The sequence below is a fragment of the Bubalus kerabau genome, chromosome 1, assembly GCF_029407905.1.
Source record: "Bubalus kerabau isolate K-KA32 ecotype Philippines breed swamp buffalo chromosome 1, PCC_UOA_SB_1v2, whole genome shotgun sequence".
Lineage (NCBI taxonomy): Eukaryota > Metazoa > Chordata > Mammalia > Artiodactyla > Bovidae > Bubalus > Bubalus kerabau.
This window is the reverse complement of record NC_073624.1, coordinates 2,837,626-2,860,957: the sequence shown is the minus strand read 5'-3', so window position 1 is coordinate 2,860,957 and position 23,332 is coordinate 2,837,626. Positions and strand designations below refer to the sequence as shown.

At 59.5% G+C, this 23,332-nt stretch overlaps 1 protein-coding gene across 2 annotated transcripts in view; it reads left to right on the top strand.

Annotated features, from left to right (window-relative positions):
- The window catches only part of TBC1D22A (TBC1 domain family member 22A), a 259,570-nt gene extending 245,110 nt beyond the window's left edge, over positions 1 to 14,460 (top strand). For both annotated transcript variants that reach the window (XM_055561649.1, XM_055561589.1), the window contains one exon: positions 12,595 to 14,460. In XM_055561649.1, coding sequence (XP_055417624.1) covers positions 12,595 to 12,723 — 129 coding nt within the window. In that variant the 3' untranslated portion in view covers positions 12,724 to 14,460. The remainder of the gene's footprint in view (positions 1 to 12,594) is intronic.
- The last annotated feature ends 8,872 nt before the right edge of the window (positions 14,461 to 23,332 follow it).

Below are 23,332 nucleotides of genomic sequence, written 5' to 3'. Positions count from 1 at the left end.
CCCGGGCAGCAGGTTCAGCACGAAGGTAACAAGCTTGGCCACAGGGTCCTGGGCTCACCAAGGCCTCACCCCTTGAGCCTCATAAATAATAGAGAGAAGATGAAACGAGATGGAAGCACTCGAAGAAATCTGCCTTGCCGTCCACTTTCAATGCTAAAAGCCCTTGATCTGTGCGGAACTTTCCTTTTGTTACCCTAATTAGTTTGCGGATTTTCAGGGCAAACACGGCAGGATTTCTCGATTCAATTTTGGGGTGTTTGTTTTTTGAGACAGAGCTCACAGAAGTTGCATTGATCTTTTTAATTCCTCATGCAAAGAGAAGATATTTGCTCTCCCCTCGTTTGGTGCATCCCATCCTCTGCCGGGCAGGCGGGGCCGAGGGGCCAGCGGATGGGACACGGGGGCTTGGCGGACACCGGACCCCCACAGCAGACAGACGGGGCCCCTCTGCCCCTTACCAGGGAGCCGCGGGCCCCACCACAGCCCTGTCTTTCCTGCTTCACTCGGGCAGGCTTTCCTGGGGCTCCGTCTGCGAGAGCTGGGATGCCCCCAGCCTCATGCTCTGCGCGCGAAGCGGGGACCCCTCCCCGCTGAGCGCCTCCAGTTGCCAGCGACCCTCATAGCCAGGAGCAGATCCTGACCCTGTCTGGGGCTCAGCGTCTTGGTCTGAGGGATGGGGCGTCCTCATCCCTTGGGAGCCTCAAGACACCACATGTGAACCCCATCCTAGTCGAGGAGCTGGGAAGCAGAGCATGGCAGGGTCACCCCCAGCCCTCTTCCTTAGCGAGGCAGAGCTGCCCAGGGTCGCAGCCTGTGAAAGCAGCAGAGGATGGACCTGAGCCTGCCCCATGCTGGCCGTGTGCTCTGCAGGTTCTCACTGAGGACGCACAGCCTTGCAGGGCAGTGGTGCCTGCCGCCGGGCGTGACGTGGGTGTGTTTTCCCGGAGAGGCTGCGAGTATTGTACATCTGCAGCCCCTCCCCTGGGCACGCCGTCCCCTGGGCTTGAGGGGTGGGGGCTCCAGGTGCCGCCTCTTCTCGTCCACCTCCTTGGGGAGCCCCTCCGTGTTAGTGGCCCACCAGGTGCCTTCCAGCTGCCTGTTTGGCGGGAGCCCAGGACACACAGGCGGCCGGCTCTGGAGTCTGTGGGCGTCTCACCTGGTGGTCCAGCCTGGATCTGGGCCCCTTGGCCTGGAAGGTGAGTGAGTGCCCCACCGAGTCTTTGCCAGAAGTTGACCTCACGCGTGTCACTGCTGTGTCCACACTGGGCCACCCCTGGGCTCAGGCCTACAAAGGCCGCTCCCCTGCATAGCTGCCAGGCGAGTGTCTGGGGCAGGGGTTGCGCGTGGAGCCTCTTGGAGGACACGCTTGGCGCTGGCGTGGGTACTGCGTGTGCCCACAGCTCCCACACACCATTTCTGGGTGACACACCCGGGACCCCCGTAGCTCAGGCACTGAGGCCCCGAGCACCTACATCCCTGCCGTGGCAGGGTCTCCATCTGTCTTGTACACAAGATGGGGTCCCAGTGACCCACAGTGTCAGGGGTGAAGCACCTGCCCCAGGGTCTCAGGGCAACGGGCAGCCTCTGTCCATAGACCCCCTGCACCACCCTCAGCTCCTTCGGAGGAGGGAGCTTCCCAGCAGGGTCATACTGGCGTGGGCTCTCACGATGCTGCTTAGCCAGCGCGTACCCTGGTGCTCAGGTGTCGGGGGGGCGCTGGGCTCTCGGTGCCCGGCTCAGGTGTCAGGGGGGCGCTGGGCTCTCGGTGCCCGGCTCAGGTGTCGGGGGGGCGCTGGGCTCTCGGTGCCCGGCTCAGGTGTCGGGGGGGGCGCTGGGCTCTCGGTGCCCGGCTTTATGTCTTTAGACAGCCACATTGCCATAACCCTCATTCCTGCCGGGCGGGCACGCCAGCCTGGGAACCTGTCAGAGGCAGACGGCGCGGCACCTCCTGGGCCCTGATCACTCTTGATTAGATGCGCACTCCTAAATACCCATCTGCGATTCCATCTGCATTACAGTCACTCTCAGGGGACGGCTCGGTCACGTTGGAGACGGGGGGCAGGGGACAGCAAGGCCCTCAACCAAGCCCAGCGACTTGATGTGGTTTCTCCTCCGCGGGAGCCTGGACGTAACTTGACCAGAAGTTGAGCGCGTATATTTAGGAATCAGTGGAAATAACCAGCTGGCTTAGGTGCTGAGTGTGTGGGATTGCTGCTGCTTCCCTGGTGGCCGGTTGGCTCCACTTGTTCTAAGCTGGGTCTCCCCGGTTGTGGGCTCAGGGCTGGGGGGCTCAGAGGTGGGGATGGGGCTTCAGGCTCTTCACCTGGAAGCGACCCTGGCGTGGGCCAGGCCCTGGGGAGCAGCCCCTGCCCGACCTGCCCTCCCCTGCAGTCCAGCCAGTGGACATGGGGGCCCCGGGGCTCCTGGACGTGTCAGTGTTGCTGGTCCGGGCCTGGGCCTGGCGGGCCACCTGCCACATGGTTCTCAGTGCGGTGGTCCCAGGAGAACGCGACACACCCCCCCACCCGAAAAACACACCTCTCCTGATGAGCAGCCAAGTGGCAGCCCTGAGTGGGTGCTGAGCTGGAGGGCCTGGGGTTGAGACCCCCACCCCCGGGCGCGGGGCCCTCATCGTGTCACCGGTCACCCGCCTCAGGATGTGTTTGCAGTCATTTGCTCAGTTTGATCCGTAACGGTGCCGACTGAACATGAGCCTCCTCGTGCCGTGAGGCCCTCTGCCAGGCGCTGGGGCACAGGCCCGAGTCTGGCTCAGCTGTGGCCCCACAGATGCAGGCTGAGGTTGGCTGCTCACGGGGCTCGCAGCTTCCAGTGGGAAGGATAGGGCCATGGCCTACTTTTAGGGCCATCCCGGATGGTGTGTTTATGATTTAATCTGTCTATCCTCCTGCCTGCTCACGCGTCCACCTGCCCATCTTATCCACCCAGCCAGCCAGCCAGCCAGCCATCTATCCATCCATCCATCCACCTGCCCACCTACCCACACACCCAGCCAGCCAGCCAGCCATCTATCCACCTATCCATCCATCCACCTGCCCACCTACCATCCATCCATCTGTCCATCCATCCATCCATCCATCCACCATCCATCCACCATCCATTCATCCATCTATCCATCCACCCACTATCCGCCTATCCAGCCAGCCAGCCATCTGCCCACCTGCCCTCAGCTCAGCATTTACTGGGATACACGCCCTGCTCTCAGTCGAGCACCAAGAAGTTTCAGATTCCTGCTGGGCGTAGTCCATCTGAGCCTTTACCCTCAAGGAATTGACTCATAAGGTGAAATCAGGTACAGGCCACAAGGCTGCCGCTGCTGTGGAGATATCATAAGGAACCAGATGCCTCCCTGGAAGGCGGCTCTGGGAGGAGAACACCAGACCGAAGCCCTGGCCTCTGGCGGGGAGTTGGGGGGGCAGGGCTCTTCTCTTGGAAACTGCACCTCTGTCTCCCAGGAGGGTGCCGTGCCGGTGGGTCCGGGCCTGGTAGCCACCTCTGCCCCTCCCCATCCCGTCCCATCCCAGCTTGAGCCTGGCAGGGTCCCCTCTGCCACTGAGGCCCTTGGCGGAGCAGGTGGGGATGGGGGTAGGGGAGAATCTCCTCTTTAAACACCTCTCTGAATTGATGAAGACAGAAAAGAAACTTTTGCCCCTAAAAGTCCATAAATCTGGGGTGCAGAGTGCTTGGCAGTGACCCTTTAACATTCCTGAAAACAAAAGGGATGCGTCCTAACGGCCAGCGATTTACAGCCTGGGTGTTACTGGAATCTGGAGGTAAAAGCCAGCCTGCAGAGTGCTTCATTAGTTTTGAACGGTTTCCAGGAATAAGCTTGCGTTTAAATCTCTGGGACAGGGCCCTGGTCCTGCAGCTGAGCGGATGGCGCCCCCCTGGGAAGGGTGTTTCTGCAGCACCCCCTGTGAGAAGCAGGGGCTGGAATCAGGGCCTGGATGCGGGGTTCCTTCCTGGCCGCCCCTGCCCGCAGGGTCCCCTCCAACGGGCACTCTGCACGTGTGTGAAGGGCCCTGCCCCAGGGACCCTGCCCAGGAGTCGGCCCCAGGCCTGGCACAGACTGTAGGGTGGGTGCCTCGGTGTCAGGAGACACGGGAGGGCCTCGGGGCTCGCTGCCCTGCACACGTCCACCTCCTTTCCGGCGCGCTCTGCCCCAAGGCCCCTCCCAACCTCCTGCCAGGGTTAGTCCTCTGGAGGTTTCTGAGGCCCCTGCCCGTGGCCCTCCCACTCCTGGTGAGGCCAGGTGCCCACGGACGGAGTGTCTCAGGGCTTTGTGTAACTTGAAGAGATGGGGGGCCCCCAGCCTTCCAAGTGCCCTGTAAGGATGCTCCAGAACCTCATTGCCTTTGGCTTCTCTTGTAGAAAAAGAGCCTGAACCTCCCCCTCGCCTCCACCCCGACCTTCCTGAACCCGGGCCGCTGTCTCCTTTCCTGAGTCAGAGCCCTGCCTCTGGGCCTCCAGGGCCGTAGGTAGGGCCACGCATCTTGCGTGAGCCGTGAGGGGACGTGGTGACCCTGGAGTTCGTCTCCAGAGCCTGCGTTCACCCTAGGAGGTTCTTTGTGTCTGGGGGGCAGGGGGCCCTCTTCTGTGGTGAAATGGTCTTTGTCTGCAGCGTAGACAGGAGAGTGAGGGCGGGGCAGGGCGGCCAGAGCCCGCCCAGAGCCCAGAGCCCAGAGCCCACCCGCCCGCCTTCCGGGCGCTGCTGAGGGTCTCCGGAGGGGTGGGGCGGGGTGGGGCGAGGAGACCCCCGGGAGGTGGGCTGCGGGGTGAGGGTGTCGTGCCCGCCGGCGGGAGCTCCTCCTGGGGCCTCCGCCTGTCAAGCTCGCTCCCCCACACTCTGCTCTCGGGGACCCTGGGCTTGTCACCTTCGGGTGCTCGACATCACTGCAGGGGGACGCGAGCAGGTGTGAGGGGCCCTGCGCAGACCCGACTTCCAAGGCCGAGACCCTGGGCCTTGGGGTTCAGGAGGTCGGAGGGTTTGGTGCTGGTGAGCCCCCGCTGTGTGGACGGAGATCCTAACAGGAAGGGGCACAGATGTCTCGGGGGTGCCTGCCCGCCTGCAGCACCGCGTGGCTGGCACCGTCATCTGCTTCCAGCCGGGGCCCTGGGGCCCCAGGCCCACCCTGGAGGGAGGGCGGAGCTGTGGCTTGTGGAGAGCAGAGTGGTTGGGGGATGGTTTTCTTTTCTAGATGTTGCTGTGATGCTGCCCTGCAGGTTAGGGGGCAGGGTGGGAAGGGGGGGCCAAGCGATCACCTGCCAAAAGGTGGCGATGGGCTGGGCGGGGGCCGGGGCAGGGCCGGACGTGGGAGGGAAGGTGGGTCCTGGGCGCGGGGCTCTCACTGCTGTCACGGGAGTGCAGTGCGTGGTGTGCGTCCCGGAGCCGGGAAGCACGGGACAGGTGTAGTTTGTGGGCGTTTGCACGTTGTTACGGCTGCAGGGGAACACACTGGTGTGGAGGGGTGCAGGCAGCCACGGGACGCTCGGGTGGTCTTCAGGGAGAGGCCGGGGGGTGGAGACCTCGGTGATGGTGAGCCTTGCCCCAGAGGGTGCGTAGGGGTGAAGAGGGCCCGGGAAACACAGCCTGAGTGGCCAGGCAGAGGGAGGTGAGCTGTGGGCGAGGTGGGGGCGAGGGGTTCTCAGGAAGCAGGGTTCAGTAGGGAGGACCCGCCCCAGGGAGCCACTGAACGTGGGGAGCAGACCACACGTGGGGAGCCACGTGGCTGACAGCGTCCCTGCCCCAGAGCCCAGAAGAGTAGCCCCGGGGACGTGGGAGCCGCCGGTCCCCGTGCAAGCGGTGCCCCGAGCTCCCAGGGCCCCGGCTGCGGGACCACAGCCCGCTGCCCTCTGTGGCCCCCTCCCCGGATTTCTCAGGGTGAGCCGCTGGCGCCACCTCCAGGCCTGAGCCTGCCCATTTGAGGGGCGTCTCTGCCGCTTTGCAGATAAATGCGGGCCCGGGGGCCTCCTCCTGTGAGTGGGCGCGCTTCCCAGGCGGGTATCCCCCAGTGAGGACGGCCCCTCCCCGGCGCACCGTCTGCGACCAGCCCCCAGCCCACAGAGCCGAGGGGCCTCTGCAGGACAGAGCGGCTCGGATCGCCATGCCAGGATTTTAAGTATTCTCCTTGTGCGGGTCAGACGTCTCCCGGCCGTGTGCAGACGTGAGGCGCAGAGCAGCTCAGTCAGGGCGCTCGTGTCAAGCTTGTGTTTTCAGTACCTGGAGGGGTTTTCTCTTTAGACATCCTTTTTTGGGCAAAGAAACGCAAAATTAATTGCAAGGACAGTGCGCCTCCCGGAGCCGTCGGAGGGCCCCCAGAAGTGCGTTCTCCCGCCGTGTCACCTTCCGTTCCCACCTTCCAGGGGCTGTCAGCAGCCAGCAGGCTGGCCTGGCAGCTGGCCGTCCAGCCCAGCCGGCTGTCAGCGCCCTTCTATTTTTAGCCCTGGTTTGGTCCTGCAACTTGACGAGATTTTTCAAACTAATAACTGGATTGTCAAAGGAATCAGCTGTCACAGGACCGTCTGGGAGGGAAGGGGCAGGAAGGAGGAGCCGCAGCCTGGGGGACCCAGTGCCGCCTGGGAAGCAGGGCCAGCCTGCAGCTGCCCGCGCCCCCCTACCCCCGGCCAGCAGGGTGTTGCCCTTGAGGCAGCTGTGTGTCTGTCGTCCTGGATGCTGGGGTCGGAGTCCGGCGGGGACGCGGGATGGGACGTGGCCAGTGGGGCCCCCCGAGCGAGCGTCCACCTGGGAGGAGCCCTGGGCCGGCGGACTGACCTTCTCAGGTGCCCCTTCATGTCCGCCGCGCGTCAGGGTGAACTGTTCCCTTTGATCTATTGGCTAAAGGTCACCGGGCTAGCTTGAAAGGTTAACAGTCAGGGAAGTAGAGTGAATCTCACGGGCGATTTTCATTTCGGGCCTCTGGGCGCCTCCTGCGGCCATGTCTGTGCAGGGTGGGTTCACCCGTGGAGGGCTCAGGGTCTCTGTCTTAGTCCAGTCCCTGCACCCCACCCAGGGGACTCCCTGTGGTTTACCGTCTGGTCAGCTCTCAGCTCCAGAAGGGGAACCAGGTCAGGTCCTCAGCCATCAGACCGCCACTCCAGGGCCGCCTGGTCCCTCTGAGACGTCCTCCTAAGAGCTGGAGGTGGGGGGATTGCACTGGAGAGAGGCGGTCTCCTCTGAGCACATGGCCTCTCAGAGAGGCCAGGCCCTGCTCAGGTCAGGTTCAAGGCTCAGGAGGGCAACCCTGGGGGGTCACGGCCGAGCACCAGGCAGAACTGAGCTGTCACGAAGTCTCCTGGGGCCCTAGCTTCTTCTTTCCGGCTCTGGGGGTGTGGGAGGCCCCGGGACTGGCCGTGGACACAGTGGGGAGGGCCTGGGATCGGTCATAAGGTCAGCACGTAGTGTGATGCTTGGCAGGGAGTGAACGCACTCCAGGGCAGCCCGTGGCTGACCACTGGTGGGAGGGACGGCCCTGGGAGATGCTCTGTGTGCTGACACCCGCGTTCATGCTTTTCCTCGTCCGTGGTTGTTGCCATTTGGGGGCAGAACTGGCCGCTCCTGCAGACCTCAGCACGTGGCAGTGGGCAGTCCAGGGTGGGGTCCCGTGTCCCCCGCGCGGCAGGAAGGTCCTGGTGGGAGGAGCAGGCAGTGGGAGGTGGCGCAGAAACGGCAGAGCCACGCCGGCGGGACGGTCACGTGTGGCACCAGGACGAGGTGCCAGGTGCTTCCCGGGTCCCTGGCTCTTGGCGCCGTTTCCACCCTGTCCCCCCACCCCCAGGGCTCCCAGGGAGACCTGGCCCCGGGGGCACCGAACCGTCAGAAGGCCCCCATGGCACTGCCGGCGGACGTCACAGACCGCTTTGGCACAGTCCAGCCTCGGCTCCCCTCCTGCTGTCTCGGTTGATGTGTGCTCCCCGGGAACGCGGCTTTGTGTGGAATGTGCACTCAGGCCCACAGCCCCTGCGTAGACGGGAGCAAAGCGGCCCAGCCCTGCCTGGCCGTCAGGCGTGGGCCGTTATGCCGGGACCAGGACCCTTGCCCTGCAGAGTGCGTGGCCCCTGGCCGCTAGCCCGGGGGGCGGGGTGGGAGGCTGGTCCTGCGGGCCAGAGCAGCACATCCGCCTGCAGCGGGCACCCCGGACTCTGCGTGCATCCTGGCCACGGCCACTCTGTGCACTCGCCCTGAGGTTTCCAGCAGCCGTAGCCAGGCCGGGGCGGGGGCGGTGGCTCCCATGCGCCATGTGGCCTGGGTGCTCCTGTCCACGGTCCAGCCCTGGAAGAAGCCGGCCATCGGCTCTGAGGATACGGGGCCCCCAGGCCCTCCAGACGTCCGAGGGGAGTGGTGACGTGATGGCGGACAGCGGGACGGCTCCTGCACTGAACTGAGCTCAGAGTCTCAGCTTCTTGGGCCCCCGGCCTGGAGGTCACCCCGTCTCCGTGCCCTTGGCTTCCAGGCTTCCTGGTGCCCAGGCTCTGATGTCACCCAGCGCTGTGGGGACAAGGCCATCTGCGGTGCGGGCGCTGAACGACCCAGGCCTCCCCCACCTCGGGCGCCTAACCTGAAAGGCTGAGGACTTGGGAGAAACGCCCAAGACCCATCCTGCAGGAGTCCTGATCCTGGGTGTCCCCCCAGGGTCCCCAGGGGGCACCTGGGGCTGCCCTTCTGCAAGTGGCCCCAGCAGCAGGTTTGCTGGCCAAGCTGCCAACGGACCATCAGAACACGGTGGAAAAGTGGAATAAAGCAGCTGGGCCTGTCTGTGGAGGGGCTGCTGTCTCTCCTTCCCAGGGAAGGGGAGGACATGGTCCTCGGCACATGGGCCGGTAGCCCTGTCCTGATTCCTTTGCTGTCTCTGCATGTGGCCCTCTCGGTGCCCACTGCATGGGCAGGGTGGCGTTGACCTGGGAGCCTTGAGGCATGTCTTCTGCCCGAGGGTCCACGGTGGGTGGCTGGTGAGGCCGTCACAGCCGCTGTCCACGAGCAGGAGGGCCACACTGGATGGTTCAAAGCAGCGCTGACCACAGGGGAAGGTGCTGCCCACTGAGGGGAGGTGCTGCCCACCAGGCTGCTGCTGCTGCGAAGTCGCGTCAGTCGTGTCCGACTCTGTGCGACCCCACAGACGGCAGTCCACCAGGCTCCCCCATCCCTGGGATTCTCCAGGCAAGAACACTGGAGTGGGTTGCCATTTTCTTTTCCAATGCATCAAAGTGAAAAGTGAAAGGGAAGTCGCTCAGCCGTGTCTGACTCTTAGCGACCCCATGGACTGCAGCCTACCAGGCTCCTCCATCCATGGGATTCTCCAGGCAAGAGGACTGGAGTAGGCTGCCATTGCCCACCAGGGGGAAGGTGCTGTCCACCGGGAGGAAGGTGCTGTCCACCGGAGGGAAGGCCTGCCGTGTGGCAGAGCTTCAGTAGCACAGGGGAGATGAATGTATTAATATTCCATCTAACCCAGTACATGTACAATGTTATCTTTCAAACTGTCATCAAGGTAGAAGTTAAGAAACATTTCCCAGACTTTTTCTTCAGACCGCAAAAGAGATCTAGGCTGTGTTCTATATGGACCCACGTCTCCACCAAGACCCCTGCAGTGGGCGGGCAGAAGAGCAGCAGCCAGTCACACGCCCGGCCCGGCCCCCGCACCGAGCTGAGCACCGTCTTCCTGCTACTAGTTTGTCTGTCCGTCTGTGGCCTGATTGCCATCTCCACGCACACACCAGCCCCAGAGGGCAGAGCCTGACAGGTGTGAGCCCAGACCAGGCCGTGTGACGAGCACGTGCCCTGACGTGGCCCGGGCATGGGTGGTCCTGGCACGTGGCCGGCAGAGTGAGGGCCCTGCTCCGGGAACAGAGCTGCGCTTCCTCAGCGCCTGTTTGTGCTTCATCACACACGATGCCGTTTGTATCAGACGTGAGAATTTGACAGTCCAGTCCAGGCACATTCAAAGGCAGTGTCCTCCCTGGCTCCTTGGTGTTCCCTCGGAATGATCCGACGTGGCCGGCCGGAAGGTCAGCGTCCTTTACAGGAGTGTGTGTGCGAGTGATTGCCCACAGGTCAGCAGTGCATGCCGTGTGCTTCATGGGGGGACACGGGGTCGCCTGGGCCTGCTGGTCCCGGAGGAGACAGATCAGACAGTGGCGTGGGTGAGGACACCGGGTTTGTGCCTCCAGAGTTCCAAGGGGCTGCGGTGGCCGGGGGCAGGCTTGGCCCACCTCTACGTCTAATTGCGACCTTGCTGCCTGACACACGGGAGCCTCTGCAGGGGACCACACAGACAGAACCCAGGCCCTGAGTGGGGGTCCCTACCCACCCTCGCAGACACCAGGGTGTGCCGTTTTGTCCTTCCTGGGAGGGTGCGCACATAGAGATAATCGTACTTTGCAGATGGTAACGTAATGCCTCTCTCTGGACAAATGAAACCGTTTTGGCAAGAAGTCCCCAAAGCCGTAAACATTATTTGCTCTTTAACATCGGAAAGCTCACTTCTTGGATCCCACCCAGAGGCAGAGGCAGGAAGGATCGCCTGGAAGAGGCATCCAGCAACAACCCCGCTCAGGCCCTGCCCTGTAGCCTGCCTCCCTCGTGCCCTGCTGCCTGTGCCTGCGGGGCGATGCCCGCATGGCAATGCCCGCAGGGCTCCCACGGCCAGGGGCCTCCAGAGGAGACCCCCTGATGGAAGGGGCAGTCAGCCATGGTCCACATGCTCGTGAGGTGGCATCTAGCATGTCCGGAGGATGGTCAAACCGCTCGTCACCCCGAGAACTGGGCCGACCCGAGATTCGGGCCCCCGTCCTTGGTGCCAGGCACTGCGGGCCCATCCTTGGGGTGACTGGCGCTTTGCTTGGGGCTGAGGCCTCCAGGCTGTGTGGCGGGGCGGCACCGTCACTCCGGCCCTCCTGATGGCTGCAGACAGCGCGTGCCAGCGTGGGAGAACAGTGGCAGGTGGCGGGTGCGCTGAGCTGAGTCTTTGTGGCCATGGTGGCATCTTGTGGGCACAGTCGGCAGAGAACCATGGGGACCTGAGCCAACCTTGACTCCTTCCGACCTCAGAGCTGTGAGCAAACCGCCTCCTGCTTTCATCCTGTGATGTGGTCACCGTTTACGGAGAAGTTAAGGTGAAAACAAATTGCCCTTGCGGTCCGTTGCGCTGGGCCCTCCCTGCCGCCATCTCGTTCCCGGGGGGAGCGGGCGCCCGCGCTGTGAGCCAGCGACGGCGTCGTGACCAACGGCCCTTCCCCAGACGACATGGCTAACCCCGGGGCTCCCCGGTCAGGGACACTGCCGCCCAGCACGTAAATAAGGCCTTTTTAAAAAAGAAATCTGTATTTAGGGAGGTATTTGGCTGTGTTCTCTGCCTCCCGTAAAGGTCACTCGGATAGATCTTTCCTTCTTTAAGCTTCACAGGCCGTGGAGCGCCGTGCATTTCTATTCTCTGTCCATCCAGTGAACCTGGGGGACTAAATTAGATTCTGAAATTGAGTGTGCAGGGAGTCGCTGAGTTACCGTAATGGGAGGGTATTGCTTCTCACCTTGCAAGTAGCGAGGTCATGATAATATGAAGCGAAGTGGATTAAAAATAAAACCAAAGGTATTTATTTACGACCTGCTCAGAATTGGATTGGCATCCGTGTAAGTTGCACCTAATGCTGAGAGACAGCAGATTGATGTTGATGCGTCCCCAGGGACACTCTGCCAGTGAAATTTGCTCCGTGAATTCAATTTAAAGGCCCCCAGAAAGGGTCCACATGCGGGAGGAAATGGGGACGAGCAGCTCCAGGGAAGCCACATTAGCGGTGCGTCCCAGTGTGAGGCTCACAATTCGGGAGGGGGGAGACGGCCCTGTGACGGGGGGTCAGGGGACAGCAGCTGGCACAGGCCCCTGTGTCGCCCAGCGCCAGGCACTGACGGTCTGTTGGGAGCTGAGACCCTCTCCTCAGTGGGGAACCCGCAGCCCCGAGCTGGTCAGCAGCCTGCCCGGCCCACCAGCTAGAGGGCAGCACAGCCAGGACCTGGGCCCGGGCCTGGCCTCTGGGTGCCAGCCCTGAGTGCCCAGGGGGTGGGCTCTGCATCCCCCAGAAGGTCCCTGGACCCCAAAGCGCTGGGGTGGCCAGCGTGTGAGGCCTGGTGCTGGGCGGCGCTGCCCTTCTCCTCCCAGTGGGTCTGGGGGGTTTCCTCCCAGCTGCAGGCCTTAGGGCCTGTTGGGGTCGATTTGGGGGGACAGGGTTTGTGGGGGCTGGCATGTTTTCCCAGGGCCCCTCCTGCAGGGCCCCGTCCCCTCACCCTGCCTGTCGCCCACTGTGACCCCCTGTCTCTGCCCCCCAGGAGCTGGTCGCCCCCTGGGCCCCCTACCCCCACACTATTGATCACTCACTTGGGCCCCCCACTTCCCAACCCTGCTGGTCACCCCTGGGCTCCCCCACCCCACTGGTCACCCCCGGGCCCCCCTCCCCCCAGCCTGCAGGTTGCCCCCCGGGCCCCCCGCCCCCGCTGACTGCTCTGTCTCCCCCCGGGCCCCCCTCCCCCAAGCCTGCGGGTTGCCCCCCGGGCCCCCCGCCCCCGCTGACCGCTGTCTGTTCCCCCAGGAGCTGCTGCTCTTCCTTCAGAACCTGCCCACCGCCCACTGGGGTGACGAGGACGTCAGCCTGCTGTTGGCCGAGGCCTACCGCCTCAAGTTCGCCTTCGCGGACGCCCCCAATCACTACAAGAAGTGAGGCTGGCGCACCACAGTGGGCCTCCCGCGCCGGGCAGCGCCCCTGCCGCCAGCTGCAGGCCCCAGCCGGGGAGGAGAGGCCTTGCTGGAGCTGCTTGCCGAGACGAGGCACCGGCCACGGTCAGGCCTGGTGAGGGCGGGCGGCCTCTGCCTCCAGAGATACCAAAGAGACCGGGGACCAGCTGGCCACGGGGCCCTGGGGGCCAGCGCCCCGCCCCCGGCCCTGGAGCACCCTTGCCAAATGCCCACCTCGTGGTGCCCCCGCCAGGGCAGCCTGGGAGGCAGCCCCCCTCGGAGGCCTGCTGTCCGGGCGCCAGGGGCAGAGGGAGGTGGCAGCCGCCTCCTACCTGCTTGGAAATTTTAAAATTCTATTCTGTTGAGTGATGAGAATAAAGTACAGACAAAGCTGTTGAGTGAAGCGTTGCACTAAGCCACGGAACCTCTCTGCCCTCCCGCCCCGGCCTCAGGCAGGCTCCTATAACTTGGTCACTTCACTGGGCCGCGTTTCCGCTTTCTTGGCATAAACTTGGCTGGAAGGCCGACGGCGAGCCCAGGGGCACTCTGACTGCAGCCGCCAGCTGCCCAGAGCAGAGAGAGGCTCTGAGTTGCCTTACTTTGCACCCATGACCTCTGGAAAGAGGGAAGCAGCCCGGGCGGTCTGCCGTGGAGCCCGTGCAGGTGGGAGCCCCTCCACGAGGCAGCATCAGTGTCGGCCGGCACTCGGGCTCCCCTGGGCCCCGGACAGGCGGGTGCAGCCGCTCCTGCCCCGTGACCAGGGGCCCTAAAGGACGCCGTCCCTCCTGCACCCCACGGAGCTGGAGCCACCCGAGCCCCTCCCCGTGCCGTGTGTCCAGGTGCGAGTGGACTTGATCCGCCGGTCGTGGGGCGGCTAGCCCAGCTGCAGACCAGCCCGCCCCGGCCCGCCCGTTTTGCTTGTCTGCCTGAGCTGGGGAGGACCCAGCAGGGTCACGTGGCCGCTGGCTCCCTGGACACCCGCGTGGGGCCCTGGGCTGCAGCTACAGCTCCGACCCCCTGGGGAGGCCCCCCACCTCAGCGGCCACTCTGCCCTCAGGCTCCCGTCCTCTTGCAGCATCTTTTTCCCATTTCGTGCCGGCCCTTGGGGCGGGGGGTCAGCCAGGACACCACCCCGTCTTTGCACAGCAGTTGAGGATCAGGTCACACAGATACATGTGTGTGATGGTGCGGGTTTCTTATTTTATGAGAAGGGTTCCTGGGTCATTACATGTGCGTGGAAGTCAGCACAGAATATTGTGCAAGTATCAGAAGCCCCAGGTCAGCCGGGAGACTCGCTAGCCTTAGGCCAGACAGAGAGCACCCCTGCCCTGGCATCAGGGGCTCCCCCACCAGCTCCTATAGCCCTGGCCCTCTGCTGCCCTCCCGACGGGCACCCAGTTCCGGGGAGAGCCCCCCTGCTTGGCACAGGAAGCCCATCCTGCTTAGGCCCCGGGCACTGCCCGCCGCGCTCAGGTCGTCCTTGGGGCCAAAATGCTGGGCACACAAAAGGTGTGCGTGCCCCTGACGGCGGCTTGTTTTTCACATAGGAAGACTCTACGCGGTTCAGCGAGGCCCTGCGCTTATCTTCACATGTGTGTGAACCTGAAGCGGAACGTGAGGGGTGTTGGTGGGGTCCTTGGAGTCTGAGCCAACCAATCTGAAGTGATTAAAGACTGTTCTTTCTGGAATACAAGGTGTGAAACACGGAATAAAGGTGCAATGAAACCCCAGCCTCGGCCTGTGATTCACCGACTCCCCTGAAGGGGTGGGGTGTCCCTGCCAGGCGCCGGGCCCTCGGCTGTCCGCTCTGAGGCCGGGCGGGAGCCCAGCCATGCAGCAGCTGCCGGGCCTTCTGTTCAGGCCACGGGGTCCCAGGCCTTCCGCGGGGTCCCGGGCCTTCCGTTTGGGCCGTGGGGTCCTAGGCCTTCCATTCGGGCCTGGAATCCCGGGCCTTCCGTTCAGGCCAGCTGCAGTGTGCCCAGCCTGGCGTTGGGCGCAGCACCCACATCTTGCTGATGCCCACCAGGGCCTCAGGGGACCTGAAGGTGCAGACCGACAGGACTCAGACTCGAGCTGGACCTGAAGCCCAGGCTGCTCCGTTTGGGTGTCGGGGTCCGGCTGACCCTTAGCTGAGCCACTGTCGGTCTGTGGGCAGCAGGGACCTCCCCATCTGGCTGTGGTCCTTCCAGTGTCTGCTCGGGGCAGACACTGGGGTCCCAGGCCCACCGCTCCCGCTCCTGGGACCCAAGACACGCCCACCCATCCCAGCCCCCTCCCCAGGGTGTCCCGGCCGCCCGTCCTCCCTTGTCGGTGAAACAAGGCCCCGTGAGCCCCAGCTTCTCAGGGCTGCTCTTCTGCCCCGTCCTCCGGGCTCCCCGTGTCTGCCTTCTCCCCCCTCGCTGGGGACCCTGCAGGGCAGCACTTTGCTGTCCATCTCACCCCGGGATCAGGGTCCATCCCCAGGGGTGAGCTGCAGGCCCCTGGCGGGGGGTGCTGTGTATGCTCCACCCCGCGTGAGCCTGGCCCGCCGGGCAGACCCTCGCAGGCCGAGGTGCGGGCTCAGGGCCACGGGCGGGAGGCGGGAGGCGTCAGGCTCAGGCCCCGGCCCAGCCTCGGTGACGGCCGTCACTGGTGTCGTCGATGGTGTTTGTGGCCCAGCAGCCGGCTCCTCAGGCCCACGTGGGGATCCCCGAGCCCCCACGGGCGGCTGAAATCCCAGCCGTCCGGGACAGACCCCTGGCTTGGGCAGCAGCTGGCCCGCCGTGTCTCACCCTCACCCTGCCTGTGGGCCCCCAAGCCAAGAGGGAAGGGCTGGTGGGCCAGGTGCCAGGGAGGGCAGGTTCCGGGCAATTTGCACTTATGAAGGGACTCGCGGGTGGGAAGGGCTCTTTGCTGGTGTTCCCTGTGCATCTGAAAAAGAATCCCCTTGTGTCTGAGTGAACTGCTTCCACTGGCCACGTGGGGGCGTCTCCGTGGGAAGATGGGCCCTGGCTAAGCTGCTGCAAGCCTGGGCCTCCAGGCCCGTCCACCCTGAGTTGGAGGTGACTGCCGGCCCACCGCCCAGTGCGTCAGCTCTCAGGGCTGGTGTTGGGTGAAGCTTGCTCAAAGAGCCAGGCAGCCGGGCCCTCCCTGGGCTGCCTCCCGGGCCCTCTCTCCCCTCCTGCCGACTCTGGTTCTCTCGTGTCCCCTTCCCAGTGCTTCCCTGGACCCAGGGGCTGTGCCCCTCTCAGCTTTAAGGCCTGGCCTCACTCGTCCTGTCGCCTCACCCCAGCCCCGTCCCTGGCGCGGAGACGATCTCCAGAAGGACGCCAAGGGTGTGCTTGCAGCCACTCTGTGACCATGTGGCCCTGCTCGAAGCATCTAAGCCCCGAACCTGTTTCAGTGACAAACTGAGGCTAATTACTCATCTAGTTAAAAAAAAAAAAAAAATTTAAAAAACCTGTATACCAAAGTAAATTCCAGATGAATAAATCTAGATCTAAACCACCCCCCCCCAATACTCAAAATAGGAATAGGCGGATATTTTCATAACCCAGAATGGGTCAAAACAATAAAGACTGGTGATAAAACATCTGTATACAGTATGCGGCATGAAAACACGCTGCAAGGTGGGCAGAGCTCAAACACCTCGAAACACAGAGAGAGATGCTAACAAGCCCGGCAAACGCATCTGCGACCCAGGCGAGACGGGCTGAAATGCCATCAGAGGCGCCGAGTGCTTGGAAATAACTGGAAATGATGACTCTTGAAAATAAAAACGGGCCCAGGACATAAAGTAGGCCGTTCACAAACAGAAGAGAAACAAGCGCCCGACAAGATGCTCAGATCATTCATTCATCGTTTAGAGACGTGGAGATGAAGTCACAGACCATCTGATGGCCACGTGACCCCGGCTAAGGGTGTGGTAAGTTGTCAACGGCAACAGAAAACCAACCATCCACTCTGTAGTCTTCCTGTTTTTTCCTGGATATTTGGCAATGATTTTTATTGTTTTTACTTTTAAACTATGATGTATGTGCATGCGTGTGTGTGTGTGTGTGTGTGTGCGCGCTCAGTTGTATCTGACTCTTTGAGACCCCGTGGACTGTAGCCCGCCAGGCTCCTCTGTCCATGGAATTCTCCAGCAAGAACACTGGAGTGGGTCTCCAGTTCCTTCTCCAGGGGATCTTCCCGACCCATGGATTGAACTGGTGTCTCTTGCATCTCCTGCCTTGGCAGATGGGTTCTTTACCATTAGGGCCACCCGGGAATACACAGACGTAAGCTATTGGGTTGGCCCAAAAGTTCGTTCGGGTTTCCTGTATGTGACTGAAAAGCCCCAATGAGCTTTTTGACCAACACAATTCTGACACATGGCCAGCAGACCGCACGACACATCTGGGGACAGTGTGTTGCCACAACGCTGATGCCACGAGCCGCCACTCCGTCGGGCAGCAGTGCGTGGCCGGCACCCCAGGCCTCCCGGGTGCCCCCTCCCCAGGCTGGACGCCACCCTGACTCCAGACCCCATGCTGTGGTTTTCTTGCCACTAAACTGTTCTCCAGAGGGACCGGGGAGAGACTCTTCTGCAACACCTCCCCGTCTGGGAGTGGTCCCTGCGGTCGGGTGGCTGCGGTTCGTTCCTCCCTGTCTCTGTCCTTTCCCTTATGTGCGAGGGTGACGATTTCTCCACTCCACCGCGGACGGACACTTGCGCTGTTTCCCTTTCGGGGCTGTTGTAAATACTGCTGGCCTGAACATCGGCGTGCTCGTCCGTGGGCAAACACCTGCCCAGTTCTGCTGGGTGTCTGTCCGTCTAGAGGAAGAATTCCACGGCCACGTGGGGTGCCTGTCTTCCCCTTTAGCAGATGATGGCAAGCTGTTTGCCAAATGTATTCCAGTTCCCACCGGTGTGCTGTGAGGGTCCTCATTCCACATCATCACCGCCAACTCTGGGTGTGGGCAGCCTTAGCCTTCTCGGGGGACTCATTTATCTCCATCAGCCTGGTCCAAACACCAGTTCAGAGTTCACGCGGTCTCTCTCCTAACGCCCATCATGTGGCCGAACCTGCTTCCTTCCCGCCGCAGCCAAAACAGAGACCTGCTTAATACACCTCGTTACGCTAATATCATAAGCATTTTCTCATATCATTAAAATTATTCAAAAACATGATTTTAATGACTGCATAATATCCTGTTGCATGGATTAACATAATTTGTTTATTTCCTGCCTGTACACCAAGTTGCTTTCTTTTTTTTTTTTTTTTCCATTTGCAAATGATGCTGTGACAAAAGTCTTCGTTCCCGAGCCTTTCTCCACGGTAGATTCTAGTAGTGGAATTCTGTCATTCTTGCCCAACAGGCGGGTCGGCAAATTTGACCACTGCCCTCCTGCCCTGGTGGAGACCCACTCCCCTGATTTACTCGAGAACGTCTCGGAAAATACAAGTTTAAGAAATGAATTTAGGAGTTAAGGGTAACTTTTAAAAGAATAGACAGAGTATAACTTCCAGAGGAGGAAAAGGAAAGCTGGTGAACAAAACCGATCGAGTCAAGAGGAGATAGGAAGGGAGTTGGGGAGTGGCGGAGAAGAAATCGGGTGAGTTAGGAAAAATGAACACGGCCCAGGAATGTTCAGATGTGCAAGTGATCATAACAAAGACCTGGCTCACACTCACCTGTTCAAAGGGATTCACATCGTACTTCTTAAAAACCCTGCCAACAATATGCTATTTACGTGCGATACATCTAAAACAAAACGACATAAAATCTGAAATAAGAGGATGAAAAAAATAAATGGGAGGGAAATACTAAACCAGAAGAAAGCATGGCTGAGAATACCTGTGTTCCCCAGAAAGATCTGAGAAGAGCGCTCACAAGGACAAAGGGTGTGTCCTGTGAGGGAGGGGCGGTCTCAGTGAGCCGTGGGCCCACGCTGACGGGGCAGGAGGCCCCAGTGCGCCCACGCTGACGGGGCAGGAGGCCCCAGTGGGAGGCGGAAATTCACCTGCCCACAGCGTAAGCAGACCGCAGCGCCTGGGCTCCGCTGTCCTCCACTGTCTCCTGGAGTTCGCTCAAACTCACATCCGTTGAGTGGGTGATGGCATCAGCTTCCGTTAGTCTACTCTAAAAATTAGCTTTGGTTTTATCAGTCACTTCTGTTATTTGTTTCTTTTCTACTCCAATAACTTCGCTTCTCTTTATTATTTTAACCCTTTTAGGTTTTTATTTTTGCACCTTTGCTCTCTTTTTTCAGCTTAAGTTGAATGTTGAGCTACATTCTTTTAAATATTTGTCTTTCAATAAGACATTTACGGCTATAAAGTCTCTACTTATGGTTTTATCTGCTCCCCACACATTTTGATATTTTATTCTTTCACTATCATCTTGAAGGGCTTCCCTGATGCCTCAGATGCTAAAGAATCTGCCTGCAATGTGGGAGACCCGGGTTTGACCTCTGGTTAGGGACGATCCCCTGGAGAAGGGACTGGCAACTCACTCCAGTATTCTTGGCTGGGGAATCCCATGGACAGAGGAGCCTGGCGGGCTGCAGTCCATGGGGTCATGAAGAATCAGACACGACTGAATGACCAACGCTACTACGATCATCTTGAAATTTCCAGTCTGATTCCATTTTTAGGATTATTTATATGTATAGTGCGCTTGGTTCTCTTTGGTTTTGATTTCTAATATCACTGCATCATGGACAGAATGTATTGGTCTGTATACTGTTGAGGCTTTGGGTTTATTAAAAGTTCCTTGCTGCTGCTGCTACTGCTAAGTCACTTCAGTCGTGTCTAACTCTGTGCGACCCCATAGACGGCAGCCCACCAGGCTCCCCCACCCCTGGGATTCTCCAGGCAAGAACACTGGAGTGAGTTGCCATTTCCTTCTCCAATGCATGAAAATGAAAAGTGAAAGTGAAGTCGCTCAGTCGTGTCGGACTCTTCATGACCCCATGGACTGCAGCCCACCAGGCTCCTCCGTCCGTGGTATTTTCCAGGCAAGAGTACTGGAGTGGGGTGCCATCGCCTTCTCCTTATAGCAGGCCAGATACTTGTAAATGTTTTTCATGTGCTGGAAATAAATGCACAATCCTTTGTGGACAGAAAAATTATTCCTATTACATCACACCTTCGTTTCCATTTAAATTTCTCTTTTTCAAGCCTTTTTCTTCCCTAGGTCCACATTTTCTGTAAGAGACATGTTAATCTGTGTGCTTATGCTGTGGAAAGGTGAATTTCTGAACCTCAGTTGTGTCCGACTCTTTGCGACCCCATGGACTGCAGCCCACCAGGCTCCTCTGTCCATAGAATTCTCCAGGCAAGAATGCTGGAGTGGGTTGCCATGCCCTCCTCTAGGGGATTTTCCCAACCCAGGGATCGAACCCAGGTCTCCCACATTGCAGATGGATTCTTTACTGTGTGAGCCACCAGGGAAGCCCATACACACTAGGGGTTGAATAAATATTTGTTGAATGAAAACTAGACAAATTTCTAAGGGATAAAATTCAGCCATATTAAGAAAAAAAAGGAGGCAAACTATAGGTGCTTTAAAATAGACAACAGAGAATGCGAAGACATGCCACTGACCGGGAGGAAATATTTGCAAAAGACAAATCTGATACATGACTGCTATCCAAGATACAGAAAGAACTCCTAAAGGACAACAGTAAGAAAGCAAGCAACCTGATTAAAAAATGGGCAAAAGACCTGTACAGACAGCTCAGCAAAGAAGATACACAGACGGGGAATAAGCACGTGAAAGCCCCACATCCTGTGTCATCGGGGAAATACAAATCGAAACAGCAACAAGACGTCACTACACACCTGTCAGAATGGCCGAAACCTGAAGACTTGACAACAGCAGATGCTGGGGAGGGTGTGGAGCAACACGGCTCTCGTCGCTGCTGGTGGGACTGCAGAATGGTGCACTCTGCTTTTAAATGTTTTAAAAAATTTAGTGAAGTACGCTTGAGTTACAGTGTTGTGTTAATTTCTGCTGTAAAACAACGTGATTCAGTTATACGTATATATACGTTCTTTTTAATATCCGTTTCCATTATGGGTTATCCCAAGACATTGAGCAGAGTCCCTGTGCTGCACAGCAGGGCCTTGTTTATCCATCCTCTGTATAATGGTTCACATGTGCTGACCCTAAACTTCCGATCCTTTCCTCCTCCACTCGCCTCCTGCAGCCACAAGCCTCCTGCACTTGCCTCCTGCAGCCACAAGCCTGTGACCCTAAGCTCCCGACCCTTCCCTCCTGCGCTCGCCTCCTGGCAGCCTGTGCTCCGTGTCTGTGAGTCTGTTTGTGTTTCACAGATAAGTTCATTTGCGTCATATTTTAGGTTCCACATAGAAGCGGTATCGTATGGTATTTGTCCGTCTCTGACTTCACTTAGTAGAATAGCCTCCAGGTCCGTCCGTGTTGCTGCACATCGCGTGATTGCACTCTTTTTCACGGCGGGGTAATACTCCTGTGTATTCATGTGGTGCAACCACTTTGGGAGACAGTTTGTTGTTTTCCTACAAAACTAAACACACTCTTAACCAAATGATGAAGCAGTTGCACTCCTCAGTATTTACCCAAAGGAGTTGAAAACTTATGCCCACGCAAAACCCTACAGACCACTGTGGATTCATAACTGCCCAAACTTAGAAAGAACCAAGATGTCCTTCAGTAGATGTGTGGATAAACAGTGGTCCATCGGACAATGGAATGTTATTCAGTGCTAAAAAGAAACAAGCTCTTGAGCCATGGAAAGATATGCAGGAACTTCAAATGCATTAGTAAATGGAAGGAGCCAGGATGCATACTGTACGATTCCAACTCTGTGACATTCGGGAAAAGGCAAAACCATGGAGACAGAAGACCAGTGGATGTCAGGGATTGCGGGGGTTGCAGGTGGCAGGAAGGATGGGATGAACAGAGCATGGAGGACTTTTAGGGCCGTGAAATCACTCTGTATGATACCATATTGGTGAATACACGTCATTAGATACCTGTCCAAACCCACAGAACGTACAGCATGAAGAGCGACCCCTCGTGTCAGCGGTGGGCTTGGGTGATGGTGACGTGTCCGTGCAGGTAACAGATGTACGCCTGGCGGAGACGCTGATGGTGGGGGAGGCCCTGCACGTGTGGGAGGAGGGGTTCACGGGGAATCTCTGTACTTCTCTCTGAATTTTTCTGTGACTCAAAAACCTCTCTAAAACCTCCAATCTATTAATTAAAAAAAAAAAAATCAGGACTTCCCTGGTGGTCCAGAGGTTAAAAGTCTGCCTGCCAGTGCCGGGGACACAGGTTCAGTCTCTGGTCTGGGAAGATCCCACACGCCGAGGGGCAGCTAAGCCCGCGCGCCCCAAGTCCTGAGCCCGTGCTTGCGACGAGAGAAGCCCAGCCCTGCGGCGGAGGTTAGCGCCCCGCTCGCCACAGCTAGAGAAAGCTGGGGCACAGCACCAAACACCCAGTGCAGCCAAAAGGAAGCAAATAAATATAGAAAAAAAAAAATGCATCCTGTGAGCAGCCATGACCTATGAATTTGAAAACCTGGATGAAATGGAGAATTTTAATAAAAACACAAATTACAAAAATTGACTCAGGAAGGAAATAAAAACTGAGTAAGAATAATCACTGAATACCCTGAACAGGTGATCAATCACTCATCTCCGTTTCCAAAGGTAGCACGCCAGGTGCTTTTACAGCCTGTTCTACGAAACCCCAGTGATCAGAGTTTAGCAAAATAACGCCTGAGGTGGGGGCTCCAGACCCAGCCCCGGTCGGGGCTCCAGACCCAGCCCGGGTTGGGGCTGGAAGCCTTGGCTGCACCCGGCCGGCCTCGGACAGTGCCAGGTTAGCCCACGCTTTCACAGGTGGGGGGCTGACTTTTCGCTTCCAAGGCCTGGGCAGGGGCTCTGTATCTCCGAGGACCTGAAAAGGCCCCCAGTGGGCCTTTAACCGAGGAGTGGTCCTGGGGTCTCCTGATAGCGGGGCCTGGGCCCCCGGGAGCCCCTGCTGGCTACAGCCTGACCCGTGGCCCACACCCAGCCGGGATGGGCTCGGCGAGCCAGGCCAGGAAGCAGCCACAGACGGGGGTGTTTGCTGCTTTTAACGTTTTGGTTATTTTTTTCCATCGAGACTGCAGGCTGAGAGTTCACAGGGCCCCAGGACCCTGCACGTGCCTGGCCGTTTATAATTCAGCTTTTATCTGGAACTCATTAGCACTGGGCTGCCCCACGTTCCTGTGGTTTGGAACCGGATTCGGGTGTCACGGAAGAAAATGTAGACCTCAGAGTATCCGGGTTAATTACAGCCTGTGATCAGGGCCTTAGTGTTCAGTGACCCAAACTGGGGGTGGATTTATCTTAAACAGAAAGGGAGAGGGGCTCACTCCAGGAGACCACAGCCTCCTCTTGGATGGAGGTGGGGGAATGGCTCTGCAGACCTCCGCCTGCTCAGAAATCAGGAGCCCGCAAAGACAGGATGGAGGGAGGGGGAGGAGAGAGGTTTCCAGGGGAGACCAGCTCAGACTGAGACGGAAAAACATCAGTGACCGCCGGGGACTTGAAGCTGAGACGCACCAGACACACAGAACCAAGAAGACCAGGGAGGAG